The sequence below is a fragment of the Zingiber officinale genome, chromosome 8B (assembly GCF_018446385.1).
Source record: "Zingiber officinale cultivar Zhangliang chromosome 8B, Zo_v1.1, whole genome shotgun sequence".
Classification (NCBI taxonomy): Eukaryota; Viridiplantae; Streptophyta; class Magnoliopsida; order Zingiberales; family Zingiberaceae; genus Zingiber; species Zingiber officinale.
In genome coordinates this window covers 22,138,541-22,153,761 of record NC_056001.1, presented here as the reverse complement: position 1 = coordinate 22,153,761, position 15,221 = coordinate 22,138,541, and the positions used below count along the sequence as shown (strand labels likewise).

General features: G+C 43.8%; 1 protein-coding gene across 1 annotated transcript; it reads right to left on the bottom strand.

The window, feature by feature from the left end:
- Positions 1-6,192: 6,192 nt before the first annotated feature.
- Positions 6,193-14,844, bottom strand: LOC122015308 (BTB/POZ domain-containing protein At2g13690-like). The gene is made up of 2 exons (XM_042572132.1): positions 13,950-14,844; positions 6,193-7,270 (listed from the first exon to the last, which is right to left on the bottom strand). Exons 1-2 carry the CDS (start codon positions 14,664-14,666, stop codon positions 6,347-6,349), a joined length of 1,641 nt encoding a protein of 546 aa, XP_042428066.1. The 5' UTR covers positions 14,667-14,844; the 3' UTR covers positions 6,193-6,346.
- Between the last annotated feature and the right edge of the window lie 377 nt (positions 14,845-15,221).

Sequence of the window (15,221 nt, the reverse complement as noted above, 5' to 3'; positions counted from 1 at the left end):
TTAAATACTTTAAAGTATTTGAATACCTTGCCTATATATTAAATACAAGAGAACACTTAGAAAAATTTACATCAAAAATAGAAAATGAGATCTTTGTAGGATACTCATTAAACAGTAGAGGTTATAGAATATATAATAAAAATACACTGAGAATTGAAGAAATCTCAAATGTAAAATTTGAAGAGTCCAACCAAAACTTAGAACAAACTCAGATTCAACTAATTGATTTTGTTCAAAGTAACACTAGTCAAGGGGGAGCCAGTAAAAATCTAAGTCGAGAAGAAGAAGATCAACCTCAAATGAATGAACATACTAGAACCATAAGAGTCAACTCAAATAATCCAAATTGACCAAATAATTGGTGACTCAGACCTAAGAGTTCAGACTAGGTCATCCTTCAGAAACTTAAGTCAGATATCCCTAATCTCAAAAATTGAACCCAAAACAATAGCTAAATCTTTACTTGACCCAGACTAGATCATAGCTATACAAGAAGAGTTAGCCCAATTTGAGAGAAACGAAGTTTGGGACTTAGTACCACCACCTAAAAATAAAAAGATAATAGAAACAAAATGGATATTCAGAAATAAATTAAGTGAAAATGGAGAGATTATTAGAAACAAGGCTAGACTAGTTGCTAAAGGGTTTAGTCAAGTAGAGGGACTTGACTATGATGAAACATATGCCCCAGTAACCATACTAGAGTCCATTAGAATGCTACTTAGCTATGCATCCCATAAAGGATTTAAACTTTATCAAATGGATGTAAAATCTGTCTTTTTAAATGGGCTAATAAAAGAGGAAGTTTATGTAGGTCAGCCACCTGGGTTTGAAAGTTTAGATCATCCTGACCATGTATTTAAACTTAAGAAAGCCTTATATGACCTTAAACAAGCACCTACGATATGGTATAAAAGGTTAACCTCTTACCTAATTTCCAAAGGGTTCAACCAAGGATAAATTGACCCAACTCTATTTGTCAAATCAATCAACCAAGATATTTTTATAGCTCAAGTATATGTAGATGATATAATCTTTAGGTCAACCAATTCATAATTTTTCTAAGAATTTATAACCCTAATGGAGTAAGAATTTGAAATGAGATTAGTAGGTAAACTAACTTACTTTTTAGAATTACAAATTAAACAAAAAAATGAAGGTAATTACATTTATCAACAAAAATATATTAAGGAATTACTTAAAAAATTTGGAATGGAAAATACTAAAAAAATAAAGACACTTATGACAACTAACACAATCTTAGATTATGACCCAAATAGAAAACCATTTGACTAAAATACTATAGGAGTGTCATAGGTAGCCTTCTATACTTAACTGTAAGTTGACATGATATTTTATTTGCAGTTAGTATGCGTGTTAGATACCAAACTTGTGCTAAAGAATCACATTTGACTAACGTCAAAAGAATTTTTAGATATTTCAAAGGAACATCAAATGTATGAATCTAGTATCCTAGAACACCCAATTTTGAACTCATAGGCTACTCTGACTCAAACTATACTGGTTGTAAATCAGACTGTAAAAGTATAAGTGGTGGGTGTCAGCTACTTAGCCCATCACTTATCATCTGGTTTAGTAGGAAGCAACACTGTGTTGCCTTATCTACTATTGAGGTAAAATATATAGCTATAGGAGAATGTGTTGCCCAATTATTATGGATGATGCACACTTTAAAAGACTTCAATTTAAACTTTACAAATATAAAAATACTAATTGATAATGTCAGTTCAATTAATTTAACCAAAAATCTTGTGCATCATTTAAGAACTAAACATATCAAAATTAGACATCACTTTATCAGGGATTATGTCACTAATGGTGGCATTGAACTCAAATACATTGAATCCAAGTCAAACATAGCTGACATATTCACTAAACTTCTCCCTGAAAGTGAATTTAGTAACTTGCGTCGATAATTAGGAATGTGCTTAATAGACTAGGACTCTTAATTTCAAAATTTATGTAAAAAATTATTCTTTAAAATTCTAGGGTAAACTTCTTTATTTATTTTTCTCAAAACATTCCTTATTTTTAGAATTTTCAAAATTATTTTTAGCCTGAGTCTAGATCAAACCCTTAGAAAACATGCTCCTATAAATCTAGGACCTGAGCATCTCACCAACACACTGGGACTACCTTGTTTGTGTATTGATAAACTTAGAAAGGGATGAGATACACAGGTAGATTGCTTGGACTTAAGATGCTTATATCAGTGCATCAATACAAGTCTAGGCATTAAATATCAAACTAATAGTAATCAGGTTAAGTTTTTCAACTTAGTTAAATACTAACCAGATAAATTAACTTAACCTGACTAACCAAGTGAAAACTGTTATCTTCTGATAGTTAGTAAGTAACTAATGGTTAGATAGTTATGGACATTTTTTTAGTTATCTATTTTGAAATAATGTCATGTTCAGGGGGATGATTAATAACTTAAAAATTATTTTGAAAATTGCTTCATTTTTTTACTACTAGCATTTTCAAAATCGTAAAATTTGTAAACACTTCAACTTTATCACCCTTAGTGTTTTTAAATGATAGCTTTATCACCCTTAAATTTTTAAAATATTATTTTAAAAGACATTTTTGGAAAAAAAAAATCAAATGTTTTCAAAAGTTATCTTAAAAACCCAAGCTATTTTCAAAATATTTCTTGTTTTTATTTTGAAAAATAATTTTAAATTTTCTAACCTTAAAGTTATTTTTGCAAAAAAAATTCTTTTGAAAACCTTATGAAAAATTAGTAGATTTTAAAAATAATTTTAAATTTTCTAAGTTTTTTACAAAAACTTAGAATTATCAAATTTTTGTATCTTTTGGAAATCTTATATTTTGAAAACTGTGTAGATTTGGAAAATAATTTCAAAATCACCTTATTTTTGAAAACCTTGACATAAAATTTTTACTTTTAAAAATCACTTTACAAGATGTCTTTAAAGATTCTCTTCAAATTAATTAACTTATTTTCTAAGTTGTTTTTAACTCTCCCAAGTAATCCTGAAAATTTTCTATTGTCAAAGTTTTTTTTGGTTACTTAGCAAATTTTTTCCATGTATTGTCTATTCCTATTTTTTGATGAATGTCAAAAGGGGAGGGTTTGGTGGATTAAGTTAGCAAAATACCAAACATAACATCAAAACAAGACTAACATAAAAATCTAAGTTGAGATCTTGACTAGATTCTAGTATCGAGGAGATAGAATCTAATTACTACTCTTGACTACAATTGTGCTAACACTTGTTTTGCAGGGTAATATAAGTTTTATTGTCTCGGACTAACTTCATTTTGCAGGAAATAAAAGTTGTTGGAAATGTTGGTCTGGGCGCCCGGAAGTGATTCGGGCGCCCGGAATACCCAAAATTAATCTTGTTGCTAGCTTGGAGCACGTTGATTGGATTGTTGATGTCACAGTCTAGGCGCCCAGAAGGGATCCAGGTGCCCGAAACTGCCTATATAAGCAGCCTTCCACCAGGAGCACAAAACACAACTTCTCTGTGCAACTTCTTTCTTGCGCGCTGCTCCAAAGATGCTCCTGCAACGCTGTGAAGCTTCTCCGACAACCTATGACTCAGTTTTTATTTTCCTTGTTGTCGATAACTTTATTTTATAGTTCTTGTACTTATTGTGTAACTCTTTTGTGAACTATTAGTGGATTGCCCAACGAAAGCACTCTCACATGCAGGTCTTGGAGTCGGAGTCGATAAAAGCCCTAAACCAAGTAAAATTTGGTGTGTTAGCGTTATTTTCGTTATTAATTTCCGCTGCATACTTTGACTCGATAATGATTTTTCAACAATCACTATTCACCCTCTCCCAAAATCAATCTTGTTGCCAGCTTGGAGCACGTTGATTGGATGGTTGACGTCACAGTCCAGGCACCTTGAAGGGATCCAGGCGCCCGAAACTGCCTATATAAGCAGCCTTCCACCAGGAGCACAAAACACAACTTCTCTCTGCAACTGCTTTCTTGCGCGCTGCTCCAAAGATGCTTCTGCAATGCTGTGAAGCTTCTTCGACAACCCGCGACTCAGTTTTTATTTTCCTTATTGTCGATAACTTTATTTTATAGTTCTTGTACTTATTATGTAACTCTTTTGTGAACTATTAGTGGATTACCCAATGAAAGCACTCTCACGTGCAGGTCTTGGAGTAGGAGTCGATGAAAACTCTAAACCAAGTAAAATTTGGTGTATTAGCATTGTTTTCGTTATTATTTTCCGCTGCATACTTTGACTCGATAATGATTTTTCAACAATCACTATTCACCCTCCCTCCTCCCCCCCCCTCTTCCTCTAGCGTTCTTTTCGATCCAACACTATCTGTTTTATATTTTGAAGCATAAATTCTCCATCCACAACTTATTTCACTACAAATAGCAATTACCTTCTCACAACCATTTTTTCTATACAAAAATGAATGTCTTGTAGCAACAACATAGTTTTTAACACATCTTCTAAAACCAGCAGCATCCTTGAAATTTTGCCCTTCGCCTTGGATATAGTTAATCCAAGCATCTATAGTATTCAGCAATGGGGCTTGTTCGAGATCTCCTCATCACTTTTTGATTGTGTCTGTTCCTCCTCAACCCTTACCAGTTTGATACGATTAATAGTGTCAACTTAACTATATCATATGCACTTGTGCTAGATGTAACATATAATATTATCAAAACCATAATATGAAGAGGGATATAATATATGCTACCTCCCTAAATTTAGGCTATCGTCGACATGTTCGTTTCTGGTCTCTACCCTCAAATTGATCATGCTCAGCTTCATACACATATGAAAATGTATCATATTGAGCACATCACCATCATCGTTCAAAGTCATAGATACATCTTATGTTGCGAAGCTAAGTATTGCAAAATCATAGATTCGGGAGTAATTTCCGTACATTTTTTTGCCAAGACTCATATATATATCCATCAAACTACAGCCATTGAAAATTAAAATCACAAATAACTGGTTCTTGTACTTACAACTACCCAAAAATATAAGATTGCAAGGCCTACTTCCAGAATTCATTTTAAATTAGTATAATTCAGTATATTTAGATATGATATTTTTCACTCTTAGTGGTGAGGGTTATTCAAATTAATGTGGAACGGTGTATATAACCGACGAGTGATCCTTAGCATTCATGTTGGTTGGTAAGATAAATTGCTCATCTCCTGAATAACGAGCTTGTTATAAACTTCTCTATCTCATTTACCTACAAAGTTACCAAATAGTTAGTTTAACTGGAATAAGAAATATTTTCGAGATAAAATATTTTGATTTTTGACCAATAGTATTAATATTAATATATTGATCTCTTTGTTGTTGGCCTAAGTATTAGGCGCAGATTTGAGAATTATTATACGGTAATGATACATGATCGTAGGTAACAGGGCCTAACTATTCTAACTTCCCCTTCCATCCAGTCAACTATGCGACCCATCGTCCCCGCTCATTTCGGCGACTGATATGAGAATAATCATGATGCAAGATTATGTAATCATTAGGCAGTAGGCCTAACTACACCAACTTTGCCTTCCATTTAGTCAACCCGGTCGCTTCCTTCGTTAGCCTTAATCAATATATAATTTGCAGTAGAGAAAGAGGCGAGAAATTGAGAGGGAGATCGAGATGGAAGAGTTCAGCTTCCCGATCATTGTGACAGACCAGTGGCCCCACGAAGGCTCCCGCCCGCCGTTGTTCCGCTCCTTCCCCGCCTCCGCTTGGTTCCACTCCCCGGAGGCGGACCCCGGGTACCTCCTGCGAAGCTTCTCCGAAGGCGGCGCCAACGACGCCGCCACCGCATGGAAGCGAACGCCGAGATCCCCTGTGCTCAGCGACTGCGGAGGCGACGACGACGATGAGAGTGTGCTGGAGTGCGAGGAGAGGATGGACATGCTGTGGGAGGACTTGAACGAGGAGCTCTTTCAGATCGACGACGGCGTGGAGGAGACGGGATCGAGGAGGAGGAGGAGAAGGTCGGTGGGGATGGAGGCGTTCCGTTTGCCTGCCGAGGGAGGCGATCCGATAAGCAAGAAGGCGCACCGCCTGCTGCTGGTGCCGGCGACAATGGAGGAGCCGAGCAACAGATCATCGCTACGGCGGCGGAAGAAGCCTGGTCTAGTGGCGATGTTGAGGATACTGAAACAACTTTTTATTGCCCAGAAGATCAAACCAAAGCAACAAAAATAAGATTATATATATAAGTTTGTCTACAATTCTATCTTACTACCTCAAACAATACATTATACAATTCTACCACAAGTTTGTCTACGATATACTTACACCACACAAACACTCGTGAAGTCGTTAATAAGAAGAAATCATCTCGTCGCTTCTGAGGTTCTTACAAATGATCTTCGCCACCATACCTGAAAAGCCTTGCTCAAATCTGGACATTCATTGCCATGCCTGGCAAAGCAGCGGAACCATTCCTCAAATAAAACCTGCTGTTGCTTCAGCGTCAGTGTAAGAATAACTTGGCCTAGGCTTTCCTCCAGCATCCTCATATCCAGCCCTTTCGAGCAACGTTGTAGCCAGCCGAAATCAAGTAGCATAGGTTTAAACCATGATCGGAGAATGCTGAATCTGATCCCAGCTGGACATTGCAACCTCCTCCTGCCGAGTGCAATGAACACACTTGCTGATATCCGACTGAGTTCGTATCTCACCATGGGTGAAGCTCGCTCATGTAAACTGACTAGTTTCTCTTGGTTGGCCCATAAACTCACAAACTCTTCTGCCATCTCCTTGTCTATCAGAATTTCTAGCAGCCAATTAAGATTTTCAACTTGCCTAGAGACCCTTTCGATCAGAGGCTTGGTTTCTTTCCTGGTTATAGTTTGCTCGATAGGAATTGAGTTTAAGGCATCTTCAAAGAGATTCACCAAGGAATCTAAACAGGAAAGGCAAATATCAGATAGGTTGTCCTTGTTAAGCCCCACAGAGTCCTTTTGGTAAATTGAGCTCTTTGACAGAATGCTATTCACTAAAGACGTCATCTCCTTTCTTGCACTACTGTTTGTTGCATTTGTGACGGATTGAATCAGCCGTAGTGCAAGATCACCTGAGTAGTTGCAATCTTGTGGATCCAATCGGGATAATACTTCTCGGCGCACTGCCTCATCAAATTTACACCTTGTGAACAACCTCTTCAACTTCTCTTCCTCAGCTTCAGTCCATGGAACAGCCTCAATATAACTGAGACAGAACCTGATACCTCTGTCAAACATAATTGTTGTGCATACCTAAAGAATGAGAAACAATTAGTTCCAAGCCAAAAAAACACAAGACAAAAATATAAAACTATCAACCAAAAGTGTGTTGTTGAATATTTAATATGAAAAAAATACTAAATTATAATCACATTTCGACATTACCCTACTTCTCAATTTGAAATACTAATGTATTCTTGGCACAGATTACCAAATAGTATCTAGTATACTAGTATCAAATTGTGAGCTACTTGTCAAACAATTAAATGCTGACAAAAGTTGGAAAGTCTTATGCATCATCATAAATTGAAATGCCAATTTACATTTTACGGTCCTTTAAGAATCATTCCATAGATGTCTCATCATACTTGGTTGCAAAACCCTAGTTTATGTGCCACTGAACTCATGAAAAATTTCAGACATTTATCACCATTATGTAAAATCTGGGAAGGATTGATACAATGCTTCCACTATTAACTAACCGAAATAAATGACAATAGAATATGCACCACCATGAGAAAGACCCCAAAACTCACACTACTTTTTTCAATAACTTTGATCAATACAAAAACTTTAGAATCGATAATTCTTGAACAATTCAAGAACCAAAAGAAAAGTCCAAATCCATTAATGTAATGGGTGAATAAACATAACTCTACTTAAGTCCCACAATCTTCAAATATGATGTAAAACATAAGTTCACTTCACCCATGATTAACAATGTCTTATGATGTGGATATGTCTTAAGGGTAGAGGAGAAATTAGGAGAGGGAGGAGGGGTAATTTTATCTTTTCACTGTTTAAGGCTTTAAGGATGGGGGAAGGCACTGTTGCAAAGGGGGCTGCCTGCTTCCGGTCTTTTCCCCGTCGCCAGGATGAAGGATCAGGGGAACGCCGCCTCCGCCGCTCACTAGACCGTCGCCCCTCGAGGGTCGCCTTGCGCCATCGGGCCTCCCTTTTTCTCATCTCTCTTTATCTATCTCGATGCCTGGAGCCGCTTTCTTCCTCCTCCACATCGACATCGCCTGAGCTCGCCAGCACGCTGACAGCCCACTGCCTCCTCGCCGCTCACCCAACTGTCTTTGCCGTCGGCCCTCTCCTTTTCTTCTTCTCATCCTCTTCGCGCAGTCGCCACCACCGGACCATGCCTCTCGTCACCAACCGTCACTCCCCTTCTCCTCCTCACACCGCCGTTGCCATCAGACGGAACACAGCCTTCATCACGCAGCCGCCTCCCCTCTCACCGATCTCTAACGCCAGCTGCTTCCCACACCGGTCGCCTCTCCTTTAACGGTCAAGCGCAGCGCCACCCCCTGGTCATGCGTCCGACAGACCCCCACGTCGTCGACAACCCGCAGTGCCGCAACCACCTCTCGCCGCACAACGCCGCAGCTTCCATGTGGCCTCGGGCACTGTTGTCGTCTCCTCACGGGCACACCAGCAGTCCACGCATCACCTCTCTTCTCTTGGCACGCTGGCAGCCTGTGCATGCACCCCCACCGTCAGATCCGACCACTCGACACTCTCGTCTCGCGAAGTCTTAGTTGCTATTCTATTTCGGCCATCGAGCCATTGTCACAGCTCGATCTGCGTGCCGATGTCATCTCCTTGCCTACATGCCGATGTCATCTCCCGGTCTACGTGCCGATGTCATATCCTGATGTACGTGTTGCTGCTAGGTCCTGGCCTGCATGTCGTCTTCTGGATCTAAGTCGCGCTCGACTAGGTGCTGTTAGATCCAACTCTTCATCCTGCTCAAAGTTATCTACTCTTCTGGGCCACGACAACTTAAGTAGCATCCCGACCAGCTCACCGATCCACCAGAGGGTGCTCCCTAGGCCAAGGTACATTACCGTACCCACTCTACATTCATTTCATTATTTTACTATTAGTCTGTTCATTATATATTCGTTGGATCTGCCTCGAGCATCGGGGTATCTGAGACCGGGGCGACCCGGTCACTCGCTGCAAGTAGCGTCGGCTAGAAGACTTCTGACGACTTGGTCAATATAGAAGTCATCTAGCATACCCCCTTCGGGACATCGTGATTCGGTCAACATTCCATCCACCTCACCCGGTGGTCTGTTTGACTCAGTTTCCGAACATGATCAAATTTGATATCGTCTGTGGGAATCTTCTTCACCTATTCTGGAACGTGAAGATGGACGACGTCGGAAGGTTCTCTGCCATTATCATAGTTCCAGAGGATCCTAACGAACATATTATCTTCTCCCCTCGCTCCACGGGTATTCGGGAGTGAAGAAATTGACTTGGAGCTTCAAGTGGCTGGCAAGTTAGTTTTTCAATTATATTTTTTTCCAGACTCCACGGGTATTCGAGAGTCGAGGGACCGAGACAAATCTTCAGCCGGTTGGCACGGCTCCTTGATCAGGTACGCTACAGGCTCTGCTCCGTTTTTACAGTTACAGGATTTGCTACAGCTGCCTGATAAGAAAGTAAGAGCCTAGTTCCTTCATCAAGGATTAGAGCCCTAGATCCTTGATCAGACACTAGGGACATCTTCCCGATCAAACACTAGGGGCATAACTCCCCAATCAGATACTACGGGCATAGCTCCCTAATTAGAGACTCGCGGTACAGCTTCCCGATCAGGATCTAGAGGCCTCACTCTTTGATTACAGGCTAGGGAGCTTACTCTCCGATCAGGGACTAGGGGCTCAGCTTCCCGATTAGGTGTGCTACAGGCTCTGCACCCTCCGCTCATGACGCTCTGCATCCTCTTACGTTTACGGGCTTTGCACCCTCTACCCACGACGCTCTGCTTCCTCCTATTGCTACGGGCTCTGCTCCCTCATATTGCTATGCGCTTCACTCCTTTTGATGGTCAGGGCTCAAATTATTCTCTCCCTGACTCTGCAAGCGTTTGGAAGTCAAGGGATCGACACTATTTCTCTCCCCGACTTCACGGGCATTTGGGAGTTGAGGGATCAAGTCAGATTCTAAGCCGGTTGACACCACTCCACAATCAGGTATGATAAAGACATTGCTCCCTCATATTGCTACGAGCATCGCTTCTACAGACTTCAGGGCTCAATCTCCCCGTTCAAAGTCGAGCTATCGCCACTGGTCTCAGACCAGAGTATCGCCACCGATCTCAAACCAGAGTATCGCCAATGACCTTTCGGTCGGCATTCCAGACTCTCGCCGCAGTGTAAGTTACAAGCAAGCCTGCTCTCGCGACCAACGATCTCTCAGTCGGCTTTCCAGACTCTCGTCCCAGCGCGAGTTATAAGCGAGCATGTTTTTGCGACCAACTACCTCCCGGTCGATTTTCCAAACTCTCGCCCCAGTGCGAGTTATAAGTGAATATGCTCTCGCGACCAACGACCTCTCGGTCAGGTTCCTGACTCTCGTCCCAGTGTCCCAGTGCGAGTTATAAGAGAGCATGCTCTCACGATCAACAACCTCCTAGTCATCTTTTCAGACTCTCGCCCCAGCGCGAGTTATAAGCGAGCCTGCTCTCTCGACCAACGACCTCCCGGTAGGCGTTCCAGACTCTCGCTCTAGTGCAAGTTATAAGCGAGCATGCTATCGTGACCAATGACCTCTCGATCGGCTTTCCAGACACTCGGCATTATCTCGGTCACCCGTTCGGCATTATTTTGGTCACTCGGTCGGTATCTTTGTAGCCGCTCGATTAGTATCGTCTGGCCATTCGCTCGGCCGCTCACTAGTGCCACTCAGTCGCTCGTCCAGCATTCTCTCGGATGCTTAATCGACATTCTCTCAAATGCACGGTCGGCATTCTTTCGGGCGCCCAATCGGCATTCTCTTAGTCGATCGATCAGTATCGCTCGGTCATCCGTTCAGCTACTCGCTTGTATCGCTTGACATTCTTACGTCCACTCGCTCGGCATTCTCCCGATTGCCCAGTCGGCACTTTCTCGATCGCGAGCTCGACACCGCTCACCTATTATCTTTCGACCCGCTCGGCATTCTCCCTGTTGCCCGATCGACATTTGCTCGCCCGTCCTCTTTTCACCCACTTGGCATTATCTTAGTCGCTCGCTCGACATTCTTTCGATCACTCGGTCGGCATCTTCAAAGTTACCCGATCAATATCGTCCGGTCGTCCGCTCGGCCACTCGCTTGTATTGCTCGACATTCTCGCGGTCGATCGATCGTGGTCTACTGTCGCTCGATCGACATTTTCTCGGTCACGCGCTCGGCATCGCTTGCTTGTTGTCTTTCCACCCGCTTACCGTTCTCCCGATTGCCCAGTTGACATTTTTCGGTTGCCCGGTCGAGGTTTACTGTCGCTCGGTCGACATTTTCTCGATCGCGTGCCCGATATCGCTTGCCCATTGTCTTTCCACCCGCTCTGCGTTCTCCCAAGTGCTCGGTAGATATGTCTTCGATCTCCCGCTTGGCGCTACTCGGTCTTTTACTTTGTCCCGTTTATATGCACGCTTGACATTCTTTCGTTCACTTAGCATCCGTTGGGTACCATTCGGTCGTTTAATCAAACTCTCTCGGTCAGCTTTCCAGACTCTCGTCCGAGAGCGAGTTATAAACGAGCAGGGCTTTTGTGGTCAACGACCTCTCGGTCGAGCACAACGACTAGTCGATTGGGTTTTCTCCCTGATCTAGTGTTGGTCTCACTTGCCGCTCTATTCGACACTCGTCGCCTGGTCGACATTCCTCTTATTCATCGCTCGCGCCTCACTCGCCGCTCTCCCCGGCACTCATCGTTCGTTTCTTACTCGTCGCTTTGTCCGACACTCGTCGCTTGCGTCTCACTTGTCGCTCGGTCGGCACCTGTTTTTACTTCTTGCTTGGCATTAGTAGAATTGCTTGATCGCTTTGCTCAGCATCACCCGATTGTCAACTCGATATCACTCGGTCTCCCTCGGCATTTGACCGATCGCTTACTTGGCGTACACTCGGCAGTATCTCTTACGTCGCTCAGCTTGGCACGCCTTTATTCAATCGATCGCCTGCTCAGCAATATTTTTTGTCACTCACTCGGTATTGTTTCAGTCATTATTGCCACAACTACTCGTTCGACGTTATACGACAGACCCAACAATCTGACTCTCGTCAAGAGCAATTTCACTTTACGTTAGGCTTGGTGTAGTCAGTCGGACTTGCGCCTCCTTCGACTAGACTTGAAGGGGATGCTTGTGATGTGGATATGTCTTAAGGGCAAAGGAGGAATTAGGAGGGGGAGGAGGGGTAATTTTGTCTTTTCATTGTTTAGGGTGTTAAGGATGGGGGAAGGCGCTGTTGTAAGGAGGGCTGCCTACTTCGGGTTTTTTCCCTGCCGCCACAATGAAGGCGCAGGGGAACGTCGCCTTCGTCCCTCACCGGACCGTCACCCCTCGAGGGTCGCCTTGCGCCATCGGACCTCCCTTTTTCTCTTCTCTCTTTATATATCTCGACGTCTGGAGCCGCTTTCTTCCTCCACGTCGACATCGCCTGAGCTCGCTAGCACACCGACATCGTCTGAGCTCGCCAGCATGCCGACAGCCCACTTCCCTCCTCGTCGCTCGCCCAACTGCCTCGGTCGTCGGTCGTCTCCTTTTCTTCTTCTCCTCCTCTTCGCGCAGCCGCCACCACCGGACCAAACCTCTCGTTGCCAGCCGCCACTCCCCTTCTCCTCCTCACACTGTCGCTGCCATCGGACGGACTTGACACAGCCTTCATCACGCAACCGTGTCCCCTCTCGCCGATCTCTAACGCTAGCCGCCTCCCACGTCGGTCGCCTCCCCTTCAACGTTCAAGCGCAGCCCCCTATCATGCGTCCAGCAGCCCATGCGTTACCCTCGGCAGACCCCCATGTCGTCGACAACCCGCAGTGTCATAGCCACCTCTCGCCGCACAACGCCGCAACTTCCATGTCAGGCACTGTTGTCGTCTCCTCACGAGCACGCCGGCAGTCCACACATCACCTCTCTTCTCTTGGCACATTGGCAGCCCGTGCATGCACCCCCACTATCAGATATGACCACTCGGCATTCTTGTCTCTCGGAGTCTTAGTCGCTATTATGTTTCGGCCATCGAGCCATTGTCACAGCCCAGCCTGCGTGCCGCTATCGTATACCGGCCTACATGCCAATGTCATATCCCGGCTTGCATGCCAATGTTATATCCCAGCTTGCGTGTCGATGTCATATCTCGATCTACGTGTTGCTGTTAGGTCCCGGCCTGCATGTCGTCTTCTGGATCCAAGTTGCGATCAACTAGGTGTTGTCAAATCAAGCTCTTCATCCTGCTCAGAGTCATCTACTCTTCCGGGTTACGACAACTCGAGCAGTATCCCGACCAGCTCACCGATCCACCAGAAGGCTCCCCCTGGGCTAGGGTGCGTTACCGTACCCACTCTACATTCATTTCATCAGTTTACTATTACTATGTTTCTTATATATTCGTTAGATCTGCCTCGAGCATCAGGATACTAAAGACCGGGGCGACCCGGTCGCGCGCTGCAGGTAGCGTTGATCAGAGAACTTCTGATGACTTAGTCAACATAGAAGTCATCTCAGCATACCCCCCCCCCTTCGAGACATCAAAATTCGGTCAATATTCCATCCACCTTAGTCGGCGGTCCGTCTGACTCAGTTTCCGGACAGGATCATCTATTATAAATAGTGTTTAACAACGACAACATTAGGAAACATATTAGGAGATAAGGCAACTATCAAATCCCCATATAAATCTTGATCTAATATGAAAACTCCAGCATTCTGACCTCTAAAATATCAATTGCTCGGGAGACCCCTGCCTTCACGAGCCAACTTGTAGCATCCTTGGCATACATCAGCTCAATTGTCTCCTTAAATGCATCCACATCCTCTATACCAGTAACCTCAATCTTCGTAGACTGAGTATCCGAGACTTCCAGACTAGAGCCCACGATCATAGCTGCAAAAAAAGGGCTGCTTTCGCACAGAACCCTCGAATCCAGCTCCAGAAGAAAGCATTTTTCATCTTTGCCTTTCAAGTAAAGCCTCATGTCCGAAGATTTCTGTCTTACCCAACTCCGAGGGTGTGTATCCATCGTATCTGGAACCAAAGGCCGCTCCTTTGGCGGCGGATCTGGAGATTCAGGCTCCGACTCAGCGGCCACCGTGGAGAAAGATGTGGAGTCCGCAATCACCGGAAGGGGGCCAAGGGGGGCTTCAGAGTCAATGGGAGAGACCCTGCCCGGCGAGAGGATGCGGCGAGGGTCAATGATGCCGAGTCCGAGCTTGCTGCTGGGGGAAGGGGAGCTGTGGAAGGAACCCGCGTTGCGAGGTTTGTGTCGGGGCTTCAAGGAGGGGCGCAGGTCGCCACTGGGGGAGGATCGGGACCGCCGGAGGTGTTCGGGACTGCGGGGCGAGGAAGAGAAAGAGCAGCACCATGTCCGGCGGAGGATGGGGCCACGGCGTCCGGCGGAGACTGATCCCTGCACTCCGCGATCCGCCATTGTTGCAAATGACGAAAGAGACAGTGAAAGAAAGAGCAGTGCTGGGTTAGGGTTTCTTCTGGCGAGCCATGGATTCGGAGAGGCCGCTTCGGCAGCTTTGCAAGCCAACCTTTACCTTTCGCTTTCCACGCTGGGCGGAGAAGAAAGACGTTGAAAAAGAGGAGGAGAACCGATCGGGTCCAAGGTACATTGTAAATGATCGAGTACAAAGTAAATTGTAAATTGTTAGGTTGAAAGAGACTTAGTTTCCGGACACGTGAAGAAAAGTTGCGGCTAGTGCAGAAGGCGACAGCCTTAACACGTGCATGGACAGGACAGCAGAGCAATCATCTGATGACGTTCGAATGAACGGACCGGATCGGAAACTGAGATTGCATGTCATCTCACATTTATCCGGCTCTGTCTTTCTGTATCATCGGACCGGACCGGAGACATTATTGTATTTAAATTTTAGGTTAAAATAATTTAATTAATAAAATTATTATTTTTATTTCAAAATATTATAAATAATATTATATATATATAATGGATTTATTTATTATTATTATTTTTAAT

Coding starts and splice junctions, on each gene's coding strand:
- LOC122015308 (XM_042572132.1), bottom strand. CDS start 14,666: ATGGCGGATCGCGGAGTGCAGGGATCAGTCTCCGCCGGACGCCGTGGC. Junction 7,271..13,949: donor GAGCAATTGATATTTTAGAG/GTCAGAATGCTG, acceptor CTCATTCTTTAG/GTATGCACAACAATTATGTT.